We start from the raw sequence: 13817 nt of genomic DNA, 5'->3' as shown, positions 1-13817 counted from the left end.
TACCTGGACCAAAATGCAGATGGGTAAAGCAATGTTGCTGTTGTTTTAACCACTGAGTCCTTTAGTAAGTGGAATAAGCCCTCTTCAGCATCACTTCCACACCATTATGTCTATTCCACACTGCGGATCTTGCCTTTATAGTCTGATCATGATGGTTTATCTCCTCTACATGAAGCAAGGAATCTCATGTTCAATATTTCTCACATTCTTGGTGAAGAATGGGCTTCAATACACAATCACCCTGGTGATCGAAAATGAAGCACGCAAAGACTTTCTTTGATCTATCATCATGAGGCCCAGGTTTCTGGGATTCAGGCAACTTAGGGCCTAAAGACTGGCTGATGCAACCAGCCCCCCGAACCCCACCCCACCCAATGGATGAAAGCTTACCAGAGGCTTTAATTAAATTCAAAAAAACAGTCCACTCTGACTACAAAAAAGTGGTTTGAGGCTTTCAGATAAGGCTCACGTGACAAAGGCCAGAACGTGGAAGGGGACGACTCAGGCTTAAAAGACCAAAAGGAAGCAGCAGCCACTCAGATCTGGGCAGTCTTCCTGGAGAGATGGTCCTGTTCTTGCTCCTGGTGGCCCTTCTGTCCCCTACTGTGGAGGCAGGTGAGTGACGGTCCCACCCTCAGAGGCCCAGTCCCACCCCACATGGACTGACCTGCCCAGACACTACACTCATGCACAGCCTGGGCCTGGTCCATCTAAGAATATTTCTGAACTCAGGGAAACCCTGATCCCATCTCCCCTGTTCAAACTTTGGCTCCATGAGCACAGCGGGCAGGTTGGAATCTTTCTTTCAGGGAAAATCATTGGGGGCCATGAGGCCAAGCCTCACTCTCGTCCCTACATGGCGTTTCTTCAGTTCAAGATTTCAGGGAAATCTTACATATGTGGGGGCTTCCTTGTGCGTGAGGACTTCGTGCTGACAGCAGCTCACTGCCTAGGAAGGTAAGGAGCAGTGCCTGGGCCTCCATCCCTCTGCTGAGCCCTCCCAGGGAACCCTCTTAGGAGCTGCAGACCTGTGCCACCAGGTAACATAGGAAGCTATTGAGAGAACAGCTGAGCACTGGGGAGAGAGGGACAGGTCAATGCCAGTCACACTGGAGAGAAGGGACTGATCAAACCTGGAACATAAGGAAGCCAAGGTTGTGGCCTGGAGCCCACAGTGCTAATATGAGAAATTCATGTTTTCCTTAGAGATAGTCAAGCTCGAGCAGGACTGAACACCCTCCGTGGACTACAGAAACTGCCACCATGCCCAGGCACCAGGGAGCAGACAGTTTAGAGATGCTCAGCCCCAGAGCCCACTGCCTAGAATTTTGCCACACCCTCCCCCTACCCCGCCCCAAGTTTTGCCCTGTCCCAAGCTGTGCTCTTTCCTCCTGGCTCCTGGACCATTTCTCCTGTGACACCCCCTCCCTTTCTGCTCTCTGTGAAGCTCAATTAATGTCACTCTGGGGGCCCACAACATCATGGACCGAGAGAGGACCCAGCAGGTCATCCAAGTGAGAAGAGCCATCCCCCACCCAGGCTATAATGATGAAACTTGTGCCAACGACATCATGTTACTGCAGGTGGGACACGTGGGTACACTGACTCTGGGACACTTCCTTCCTGGGGTTCTGTATCTGCCATGAACTCATTCCAGACCCTCCTCCTGTATAACCCCTCCGTGGTCCCAATGCTGAGAAGACAGCAACCCTATTACTGTCCTGCAGCCTCTGTGAGCCAACAGTAGGTGAGAATGCTTTTCCTCTACATTCAGCTGTCTAGGAAGGCTGAGATGACGGATGAAGTGAGCCTCATCAATCTGCCCAGGAGCTTGGAGAAGGTGAAGCCAGGGATGATGTGCAGTGTGGCCGGCTGGGGGCAACTGGGGGTAAATATGCCCTCTGCAGACAAACTACAGGAGGTAGATCTTGAAATCCAAAGTGAGGAGAAATGTATTGCTCGCTTCAAAGACTACATCCCCTTCACGCAGATATGTGCTGGAGATCCAAGCAAAAGGAAGGATTCTTTCTTGGTGAGATCCCCAGTGTTATCTGTGCAATACCCTGGGCCCAACTAAGGTGGGATGATGGGTGGCCATGGGAACAAAGCTCGCCCCTTTGTCCCCAGCCTGTCCTCTGTCCCTGGGGGGTGAACACTGCCTCACAGTCACAAATGGGTGAGGCTTCCTGCAGGAGGAGGAGCAGGATTCTCAATGCAATGGTGGAACCTCAGGACCAACAAGGCCCTGATATCAGCCAGGACCCCTAACTGAGCCCACCCACCCCAGGGTGGCAAGGAGACCAGACCTGAAGAAGGTGAGTTCGGACCTGAAGAAGGTGAGCTCAACCCTTGCTCTCTCTGCCCACAGGGTGACTCTGGGGGCCCACTTGTGTGTAATGGTGTGGCCCAGGGCATTGTGTCCTATGGAAAAGATGATGGGACAACTCCAAATGTCTACACCAGAATCTCCAGCTTTCTGTCCTGGATCCAGAGAACAATGAGACGGTACAAATGCCAGGGATCAGCATGACGTGTCCTCAAGATGGACCCCTCCATCTTCCCTGGGATTGGAAGCATTGGTCAAAGTGTGTGGAGGAAGGTTGCCTGGAACTTAATAAACATTCATCTCTTGAAAAGTAATCACTGATTGCTCCATTATTTACAAATTCATTAGGTACCTTCTTTGTCAAGGAAACATCTGTTCACATTTCTGATCTGTTAGTGGATTGCCCCTCCAGCACATACACTGTTCCTCCCACCCCCACCTTCTGTTCTCTGGAATAAAATCTTCTGCTGTACCTACAGCCAGCTCCCCCTCAGGCTGCCCGTGAGCTCCATCAGAGAAGGGAGACCCCTCCCCCTCTTGTCCACGACCCTTGTGTCTCATCCATATACCCTACTCCTCGTCAACACTTACTTCCCTCCCCCACATCCCAGTGTTCATGGGGGCAACAGAAGAGAATCCAGATTTGGAAACGGGACCACCTGAGAATCTCTGAGGTCGAGGGGGCACTTGTCCACCCTAACAGAAATGGGGAGGTTTACAGAGGTGTGGCTCACCCCATGAGTGTTCCCTCCCTACATCAGAGGAGACAGGTCAGAAGCCTGAGAAAGTTTCAGAAGGCCTTCAGTATGCCTAGGGCCAGCGTGAGTTCCTGTCACAGCCCTGTCTTGGAGTCCTGGGCCCAGGGCTCTGTGCCGCCTCTGGTGTCCTAAGGTCACATCCTCCTTCAGCCCCAAGTGACCTTCAAGGAGCTCCTCCACCTTGGGCTGGAGCCAGCCTCTCCCATCTCCATCATTCCCACGTGTATGTATGTTTCTATATAGGAAAGCAATAATAACAAATATTTTTAGATGCAATGTATCCTAATATTTGAAAGGTTTCCCATACCCAATAGCTCATTGAATATTTTTTTCTGTTCTGTCTTTCAATAATCTCTGAACTTTTATGTAAGAATCTATTCAGAAAAGTAATCTCATTTTTAAAACATGCAGCTTAGAGAAGGCGGGGCTAAACAGAAGTGATTTGCTGGACGTTTGCATGGTGAGTGAACTTCCACCATGGCAAAATGTATTTTGTGTGTAAAAGCAACACATTTAATCATGTAAAGATAACTAAACACAGGACATATAAGTAAGAAATTTAAAATTGCCTACAATTTCACCACCCGCAGATCATCATCATCAATGGTTCAGCTTGTGTCCTTCCGCTCTGTTTATTCATAAGATGCTCTTGCTACAACTCACTGGGACTTGGCTTGTTTAGAACTCCTGTGATCTTTTCCATTCCTCTTTCTTCTGTCTCATACTGGTGTTGGAATCATCTGCGCATGTTCAGGATGGCCTGGCCCAGAGACATCAGAGATGTGGTTCTCTTGTCTCTGGACAGGGAATATTAGTGGAGAGTAATTATTAGGGTGATCACCATCACTTATCTCATCACCTCACACCAGTAACCAGCATTTTTGGAGAGGAAGTCTCTTCCCCTCACAGGAATCCTGATTTGGATGGGACAGCCCCCAACTCAGCTCAAGGAATGCTGGATACCTCAGCACAAGCCAAGCCAGTCAGGTCACTGAATGCTGAAGGACCCAGTGATGGTTGGTTTTGGTCCAATGAGTATCAAGTCCAAGACTTTTGATAACATTGTGGGATAAGAAAATTTCTGTCACAGAATACTTAAGTTTGAAGAGCTGATTGTAAGCACAACAAAAATGTGAGGCTGGAACCCTGTCAAGACAGGAAAGGAGGCTGCTGTTTGGTTCACTTCGGTGAGTTCAGGTCTATCTGCTCCCAAACCAAGTTCAGCCACTTCCTCATACCTGGCAATGAGCAGACCCCTCATCATAGTACTCACCAGCTTGTCCTCTTCCCACCTGCTCTAGGTCTACCACTGTGTCCTGTCAGCTTCGCAGGGGCAGGAGCTGAATCTCTCATATCCCTGAACCTCCCCTATTGAGTAATTATTCATGATATTATCAGAATCATGAAAGTACCAAGAGTGGAGAAGTGGAGATTCAATTACTGAGAGGCTCCTGGGGATCCAGCTCCTCTTGGTATGATAGGGAAGAAATTTGGTATTCTGTTATACATGATGACACATCTCTGGGAACGCTGGCTCCCAAGTAATGAGCTTTAAGCTAAAATACCTTTGTTTAGCTTACAGGAAACAAGCCAACTGATGAAAGACTTCAGGACAGAAGAAATTAACACAACCATCCTGAGGCTAGTGGAACCAGGAAATGTTTGACTTTACTCCATTCCTTTCTAGTATAAAAGTAGCCTGAATTCTAACTCAGGTTAGGTGGTTCTTTGAAACATGAGTCCACCATCTTCTTGGTCTGCTAGCTTTCTGAATAAAGTTGCTATTCCTTGTTTCAACAACTTGTCTCGTGATTTTTCGGCCTGTTGCTTAGCAACTAGTACAAGCTTGAACTAGGTAACAGTGGCTGCACCACAGCCTTCACTACTTATTCCTTCTGGTGAGTCTTTGTGTGTGAGTGTGGTGACAGTGTCATTCTCTCCCAATCCAGGGCAGAGAAGGTGGTCATCTGTAGAATGCTGACACCTGGCTAGGGGGGAGCACAGCTCTGGGCGGTCTATGGGGACACTGAGGCTCCCCTCCTTTCTTCCCCTGTGCTTTGTGTCTGGAAGGAAGAAACCCCAGCAGCTGTGAGCTGGACAGACCTTTGGGAAGATGCAGCCACTCCTGCCAGAGAAGGCAATGGCACCCCACTCCAGTACTCTTTCCTGGAAAATCCCATGGACAGAGGAGCCTGGTAGGCTGCAGTCCATGGGGTCGCTAAGAGTCGGACACGACTGAGCGACTTCACTTTCACTTTTCACTTTCATGCATTGGAGAAGGAAATGGCAACCCACTCCAGTGATCTTGCCTGGAGAATCCCAGGGACGTGGGAGCCTGGTGGACTGCTGTCTATGGGGTCGCACAGAGTCGGACACGACTGAAGCAACTTAGCAGCCACAGCAGCTACTCCTGCTCCTGATGGCCTTTTTTCTGCCTCCCGGGCTGGGACTGGTGAGTGAGCACCCATTCCTGAGGGTGTAGCCCATCTCACCAAGCCTCCTGCAGTCCTGACCCTTCTGCACCCCTCTAGTTTCTGAACCAGGTCCCATCTCAACCAAGAACATGTTTGATGCCACATAGACACTCAGCAAGGAGAGGTGGCAGGCAAGCAGGGAGATTTTCACTAAGATCTTCCATGGGTCTCAGCCTGTCTCACCACCAGAGAAATGGGTTGTGCATTTGGTAGAGGATGTGAAGTTACAAAACACAAGTAAAATCCCTCACTCCAGCCACGAAAAGACAACCCAGACAAACCAACCACAGTATGGGAGTTGTCAGTGGACCCAGCTTATGAACCAGTGCCTTCCACCCCTCACTCCTGTCCAGGATAGGAGCCAGGTGTGTGATTGATCGGAAGTGGCTAGGTGACAGCACCCAAAGCTCTCCAGGTGTCTTGGTTCTTTCCCAGGCCCCAAGCAGCTCCTTTTCTGCCCCACCTCCCCTCCCTCTCAGGCCCTTAGCTACTCCACTGTCTGTGGCAGTGCCCTCCACCCACCCCTGTGACCTGAAACCCCAGCGACCTCAGCCAAAAGCTAATTGGAGGCCACTTGTGCAGCCAAAGAACATTTTCTGAGATCCTGCATGTGTTATGCCCTAGGACATGAGGATTTTGTAACTCTTAAGTTCCTTGTGCAAACTCACATTAATTTCATAATATTCCTGAGAAAGCTCCCAGAAGCCCTGCACTCATGTCATTGAAAAGCACAAGACACAGTGTCACTTACCCAGGGCTGTCTGTCACCTCAGTTTCCCCTCAGCTGCAGCCCTGCCCTGAAGTCACTGGCCCGTCACAGCTCCTGGGCTGTATCTCCTGTGACTCCATGCTCCTCATACCTCTACTCTGTTCTCTGTGCAGCTCAATCAGCATCACCCTGGGGGCCCAGAGCATCAAGAAGCAGGAGAGTGTGCAGCAGGGTCAAGTGCTTTTTCTTTCCACATAGAAAGATGTGTCCTTAAAGACACCATAGAGACGTTTATTTTCCTGAGCACCACTTATTTAGGAGGGGAAAAAACAGTTTCTCACCACTCTCTGCCATAAAACTCCATCATACACCAAGGGTTCTATATTTGTGTAGAATGTCTCAATGTGTGCAGGGTCTCTATCTTGTCATCTATGTCTCTATGGCGCCATCAGTACCACACTATCTTCATTACTATGACTTCATTTGCTAAAGCAACTGCTCCCATCTTATTCTGATTCTTTAAGCCTGTCTTCTCCAATGTTGGCTACTGGTTTTCCACATCTATTTAGAACCAATAAAGTTCTGTGAAATACTTCCTGAGTGCAATGAATCTGCAGGCTACTTTTAGGAGAATGAACACCTTAAAAGTATTTTCTCTTCCAAACATGAATGTGGAATATCTTTATGATTTATACTTAGTTATTTGACCATTTCCATGATTTTAATGTTTCTTTCCAAATTTCATTTTCTAACTATTATTGTATAGATAGAGAGATGATTAATGTTTGAGTTGACTTTGTGCCCAGAAAATTTGACAATTACTAATTATAATAATTGATCTGCAGGTTCCTGGCTATATTTGTTGTATATTGTGTCTTGAAGATTCACATTTTTATTTCCTCTTTCTCTGTCTTATACCTTTTCCTTCTACTGCCTGCTTAACTGTAGTGACTAAAATCTCTAGTATATTATTGAAGAGAAATGATGATTATGCCTATCTGTGTGACCTTGTATTGTTTTGCTTTTGAATGAAAAACATAGAACGTTTCATCAGTAAGTATGTTGATTGGTGTGGGATTTTTGCAGGGATCATTTATCAGAATGAAGACCCTCGTTTCTGCTCCTATTTTTTAACGAAATTTTTTAAAAGAAGGATAGTGAGTTTTAGTAGATGCTTTTTCCCCATTCGGTTGAATTATCATATGGTGTTTCTTCTTTCATCTGTCAATGTGTTGTGTTACAGCAATTGTGTTTTGAATGAAATCCACTCATCCTCAGAAAAACCCAAATTAGAAATGATCTATGTCAAGATCATTTGGCTATTGAGGTTTATTGTATTTCCAAAATACTGCGGGTAGCTTGATAGGGATTGCAGTGAATCTGTAGATTGCTTTGGGTAGTATACTCATTTTCACTATATTGATTCTTCTGATCCATGAACGTGGTATATTTCACCATCTATTAGTGTCCTCTTAGATTTCTTTCATCAGTGTTTTATATTTTTGTATATATAGGTCTTTAGTTTCTTTAGGTAGGTATACTCCTAAGTATTTTATCCTTTTAGTTGCAATGGTGAATGGAATTGTTTCCTTAATTTCTTTTTCTACTGTCTCATTATTAGTATATAGGAATGCAAGGGATTTCTCTGTGTTGATTTTATATCCTGCAACTTTACTATATTCATTGATTAGCTCCAGTAATTTTCTGGTGGAGTCTTTAGCATTTTCTATGTAGAGGATCATGTCGTCTGTTCATTGCAACACTGTTTATGATAGCCAGGACATGGAAACAACCAAGATGTCCATCAGCAGATGAGTGGATAAGAAAGCTGTGGTACACATACACTATGGAGATTTACTCGGCCATTAAAAAGAATACATTTGAATCAGTTCTAATGAGGTGGATGAAACTGGAGCCTATTATACAGAGTGAAGTAAGCCAGAAAGAAAAACACCACAACAGTATACTAACACATATATATGGAATTTAGAAAGATGGTAATGATAACCCTCTATGCGAGACAGCAAAAGAGACACAGATGTATAGAATGGACTTTTAGACTCTGTGGGAAAGGTAGAGGGTGGGATGATTTGGGAGAATGGAATTCAAACATGTATACTATCAGTAAGAAATGAATCGCCGGTCTATGTTCGATACAGGATACAGGATGCTTGGGGCTGGTGCATGGGGATGATACAGAGAGATGATATGGGGTGGGAGATGAGAGAGGGGTTCAGGATTGGGAACTCATGTACACCCGTGGCTGATTCATGTCAATGTATGGCAAAACCAATACAGTATTGTAAAGCAAAATAAAGTAAAAATAAAAATTAAAAATAAAAGAAATGATCTAATACTTTTGCTTATGGACTGATTGGATTACATCAGTACTGGAATAACATTATCCCATAAATTTCTCCTCCCATATTGTCATCACTGGGTTTGTCATCTAGGTTTTGCTAGTCTCATAAGGGAGATGTGTAGCATCTATTTGCCAGCAGAAAATGTATATCAATATTTAAATTGTTTTCAAAGACTTCCAGGGAATTCTTGTGAGCTTGCGGCTGTCCTTGATGGACTATTTTTGAAAACGGAATCAATTCATGTAATGTTTATAGGAAAATTCAAACTTCCTGCATATGATTCTTCAATTTATATTTTCTGGGGATTTGTAATTCCATGTAGAGTTTGAAAACTATTCACTTCCCTGTGACCTAGAGGTTAGATAAGATTTATGTATGTATATATACATACATATATCTCCCAGATAAAACTCTTTCTTAGTTCACCCACCCTGTGGCTATAATTTTCACTATCTCAACAGTGTCTTTAGTAATCAGAATTATCTTGATTCGTACATAACCAAGTGCTGGAGTCCAGCTCCAGCAGCCGGGGAATCAGCCTGAAGGGATGAGTGGTGTTGGCGGGGAATGATGTAGCCTCTGACTCGAGATATGGAACTACATGTTTATTTCAAGCATCACGTCTTCTTTTATACTTTTTCAAAAGCATTAATTAGGTCAGAGGCTTTACATTTTCAGCTCCCCCTCACCCAGATTTATTATCTCCTTGTTGCCCTTCAAACAGAGTTCCTGTTTCAGCAATTCTCTCAGAATTGTGTTTACTTGTGATTACACTGTAACTCATGCTTCTGTCTGAGCTGCATATCACATTCCTCAGTTTATCTCTTATCTTTCTATCCTGCTTGCCCCTGGTATCCTAAGCTCACTATCTCCTAAAAAGGCTTCTAGCTATTCTTAATTATTCCTAAACCCTAAACTCAGCAATCTTCCTTTCATAAACATCTCCCTCACAAACAGGTCTCAGATAACAATCCTTCCCATGGCCTCAAGCTGAGGCCTATGTGCTCATCCTGGGACATTCTTTGTAAAAATCCTTGAACAAATGTCAACGGTTGCTTTATGGATTATTTTCTGGGCGCAACTGCAGAAGGCTTTGTGCTTTCTCATGCTTCTCTCAAGAACAATAAGCACCTTAACATTCTTTCCAGCCAACTCAACCGAAGAGAGGAAGAAACAAGTCAGAATCACAAGAGCTAACTCCTTCATCTTTGGTCCGTGCCTGTGGAATGAGGAGAGGGGCCTGGGGTGGTGCCTACATTTTGTCAGTAATGCCTAATGTGGCTCCCGACACCCAACAAATTTTTAATGTAGATCAACTTATCCATCATTATCGACAGTCCTTTTTACATCTTGTATTAATTTGCTTTTACAAGGTAAATGTATAAAGAAATTCTCCTATATTCAAAGTTTTCATGTTTTACCTTTCAATGAGTTAGAGAAACAGTGTTAAGTGGTCAAGTTTATTTTTATTCACACATAGCCAACAGATTTTACTATATTTTCATCATTACTTACCATTTTGAATTCCTTTTCTTTTGATTTTCATTATGATTTTGCTTATGATTTAGAGTGGATCCTCGAACATGCCTCACATCACATGTAATCTGATATCCAGGCCATGGAGTGCATGGTTCTGAGCACTAGTGGTGTGGGACACCCCTTGGCTCACTGTGACTCTCCAGCCCGAATCACTATTGACCATGGGCTTTGTTTGTTTAACTAAGATGTTGTTACTTTTCAAGAGGCTTGGAATCAAGATGTTTAGAAACAACAGTTTTTTTGATCATGCCTTTCCGCATTTGCATGGTGCAGATATGACCGCCGTTGTGTATCTCCATCCCACAGGCTCTTCTTACATGACTGCAATATCTCACCTCCTGCTGGGAGGTGGGGTCTAGCGCCCTTCCTTTTTAATCTGGTGAAAACTCTTGCTCTTGATTGACCCAAGCAGTAGACATGGCAGAATGGATGTCGTATGACATCAATGCCTAGGTAATGAAAAGAACACAGCTTCTAGATGGTTCACTCTTCAGGAGATGCTCACTCTGGGGGAGCATCTGTGCACTGTGTTTGGAGCCAAAGAATCCCATGAAGTGAGACAACATAAGGGGCCCTCAGGAAAAGAAACCAATGTACCCAAAGGACACCCAGCAGCAACCACTGGCATGTGTGAGGGAGCCTTCAAGTGATTCAGCTTCTGGGCTTCAAGCTTCCCTGACACCAGTGGGAGCAGATGGGTGCTGTTCAATTGTACCATGAGCAAATTACAGATTCATGGGTCAAGCAATTTTGGTGTTATTTTAAACCACTCAGTCCTTTGGTAACTGGAATAAGCCCTCTTCAGCATCACTTTCACACCATTCTGGCCAGCCCACACCCTTAATCTCACTCTTCCTATCTGATCATGATGGTAAGCGCTCCTCCACCAGAAGCAATAGAGTTTATCTTCAGTGTTTCCCACAGTCTCACACAAAGAGGTCCAAGACACAATCTCTGTGATGATCTAAAGAGAACCACAGAAATGAAGACATTCTTTGATCTATCATCCTGAGGCCCAGATCAAACAGTGATGTGACACTTTCTGAGAAGCCTGCTGTAATAACGGCCACAACAGAGGAGACACTCAGGGTTAAAAGATCAGACGGAAGCAACAGCTGTTCAGATCTTATCAGCCTTCCTGGAGAGATGGTCCTGTTTTGCTCCTGGCAGCCCTTTCTCTGTTCCCCACTGGGGAGGCAGGTGAGTGATGGTCTCATCCTCAGAGGCCCAGACCCACCCCACATGGCACAGACCTGCTTAGATGTTACACTCATGCACACTCTGGCCCTGGTTCATGTAAGGAAATTTCTGAACTCAGGTCGAATTTTCTCAAAGACCACCAACCTTGGTCCCATCTCCCGTCTCCAGCCTTTGCCTCCGTGAGCACAGCAGGCAGTCTGTTATCTTTCTTTCAGGGAAAAAACATCTGGGGCATGAGGCCAAGCCACACTCCATTCCCTATATGGCATTTGTTGAATATCAGGTTTCAGAGGACATTTTCAGCTGTGTGGGTTTCCTCGTGTGTGAGGACATTTTGCTGACAGCAGCTCATTACTCGGGAAAGTGAGGAGCAGTGCCCGGGCCCCCACCCTCTGTTGACCACTTGCAGGGGACATAGGAAGCTCTTCAAGTGCAGGTGAGCTTTGGGGAGAGAGGGAGAAGTGAATGCCAGTAGCACATTAAAAGAAGCAACTGATCATACCTGGAATGGGAAGAAGCCAATTTGTGCCCTGGACCCTAGGGTACAAATGTGAGAAATTCACGTTTCCTTCTGTGACTGTCAAGATGCTGCATGACTGAACACCCTCGTGGACTCCAGGAAGTCCTCCCTGACTGTGCTGCTAGAAACAGACAGCTCAGAGATGCTCAGCTCCAGGGCCCATTGCCTAGAATTCTCTCCCCTCCAGTCCCACCCTGTCCCAAGCTGTGTTCTTTTCCTACCAGCCTCTGGACTGTATCTCCTGAGACATCTGCTCCCCTCTGCTCTCTGTGCAGCTTAATCAATGTCACCTGGGGCACACACATCACAGAACAGAGAGGAACCTCAGGTCAGCCCCATGAGAAGAGCCATCTGCCACCCAGACTGTAATGGTAAGACTTGGGTCAACGATATCATGTTACTACAGAGGGGATGCATGGCTGCACTGGTTCTGGGACACTTTCCTTCCAGGGTTCTGCATCCCCCATGACCTCATTCCTGCCCTTCCTCCTGTATGACCCCTTCCGTGGTTTCGAGCACTGAGAAGAGGGCAACCCATGACTGTCCTGCAGTCTCTGTGGGCCATCAGTAGATGAGAGTGCCTTTCCTCTTCTTCAGCTGATTAAGGCTGATTTCACAGATGCAGTGAGCCCATCAATCTGCCCAGAAGCTGGCAGAAGGTGAAGCCAAGTATAATATGCAATGTGCCTGGCTGGGGGAACTCAGGGTAGACATGCCCTGTGCAGACACACTATAGGAGGTAGATCTTAAAGTCCAAAGGGAGGAGAAATGCATCACTTGCTATGCTGGAGATCTAAACAAGAGGAAGAATTCTTTCTTGGTGAGATCCTCAGTGTTGTCCATGCAAAAGCTTGGTTGTCAGGAGCCGTGTTAAGCATTACTGACAAAATGGAGGCACGGCTCCCAACCCCCTCTCCTTTTCCCGCAGGCACAGACCTTGGATGAAGGAGTTAGCTCTTGTGATTCTGACTTGTTTCTTCCTCTCTTCGGTTGAGTTGGCTGGAAAGAATGTTAAGGTGCTTATTGTTCTTGAGAGAAGCAAGAGAAAGCACAAAGCCTTCTGCAATGGTGCCCAGAAAATAATCTATAAAGCAACCATTGACATTTGTTCAAGGATTTTTACAAAGAATGTCCCAGGATGAGCACGTAGGCCTCAGCTTGAGGCCATGGGAAGGATTGTTGTCTGAGACCTGTTTGTGAGGGAGATGTTTATGACAAAGGAAGATTGCTGAGTTTAGGGTTTAGGAATAATTAAGAATAGCTAGAAGCCTTTTTAGGAGATAGTGAGCTTAGGATACTAGCAGCAAGCAGGATAGAAAGATAAGAGATAAACTGAGGAATTTGATATGCAGTTCAGACAGAAGCATGAGTTACAGTGTAATCACAAGTAAACACAATTCTGAGAGAATCACTGAAACAGGAACTCTGTTTGAAGGGCAACAAGGAGATAATAAATCTGGGTGAAGGGGAGCGGAAAATGAAAAGCCTCTGAACTTATGTTTTTCTTTTCTTTTCTTTTCTTTTATTATTAAACTGTTTATTCTCCTGCAAGGCCTGTTACTTCACTGTATAAAAATAGCACCAGCAAACACAGTATATTGCAAAATTAGATAGTAATATTCTTCATTGGAACTATACAACTAACAAACTTTTCTCCACTGGCAGTTATTTCTAGTGGGAAGATAATTTTGACCCAAATCCAAGGATAGCTGTAAGCAAGTTACAGTGTCATATAAGGTTTAAGATAACCATGTTATCCTTGAATTACATAATTTTTGTAATTAGTTTTACCAGAGATAATTTCAGGAATTCTGAATATTATAACTGGAGCCTAGCCTAAAATCACAGGATGCTGTGGAAAAGATGCACAGTGTTTATCTGAAGTCATTAGAAAGTTAAGTGGTATTTTCTTCAGGAAACATTGTTAC

At 45.1% G+C, this 13817-nt stretch overlaps 1 protein-coding gene across 1 annotated transcript; it reads left to right on the top strand.

Annotated features, from left to right (window-relative positions):
• On the top strand, window positions 545–2636 carry LOC102175759 (mast cell protease 3). The gene is made up of 5 exons (XM_005701570.3): window positions 545–615; window positions 810–957; window positions 1448–1583; window positions 1775–2032; window positions 2369–2636. The coding sequence occupies exons 1-5, from the start codon at window positions 564–566 to the stop codon at window positions 2528–2530; spliced, it is 756 nt and encodes a 251-aa protein (XP_005701627.2). The 5' UTR covers window positions 545–563; the 3' UTR covers window positions 2531–2636.

Source organism: Capra hircus, chromosome 21 (assembly GCF_001704415.2).
Source record: "Capra hircus breed San Clemente chromosome 21, ASM170441v1, whole genome shotgun sequence".
Lineage (NCBI taxonomy): Eukaryota > Metazoa > Chordata > Mammalia > Artiodactyla > Bovidae > Capra > Capra hircus.
The sequence above is the reverse complement of the archived record's forward strand: the minus strand, read 5'-3'. Positions and strand labels throughout refer to the sequence as shown.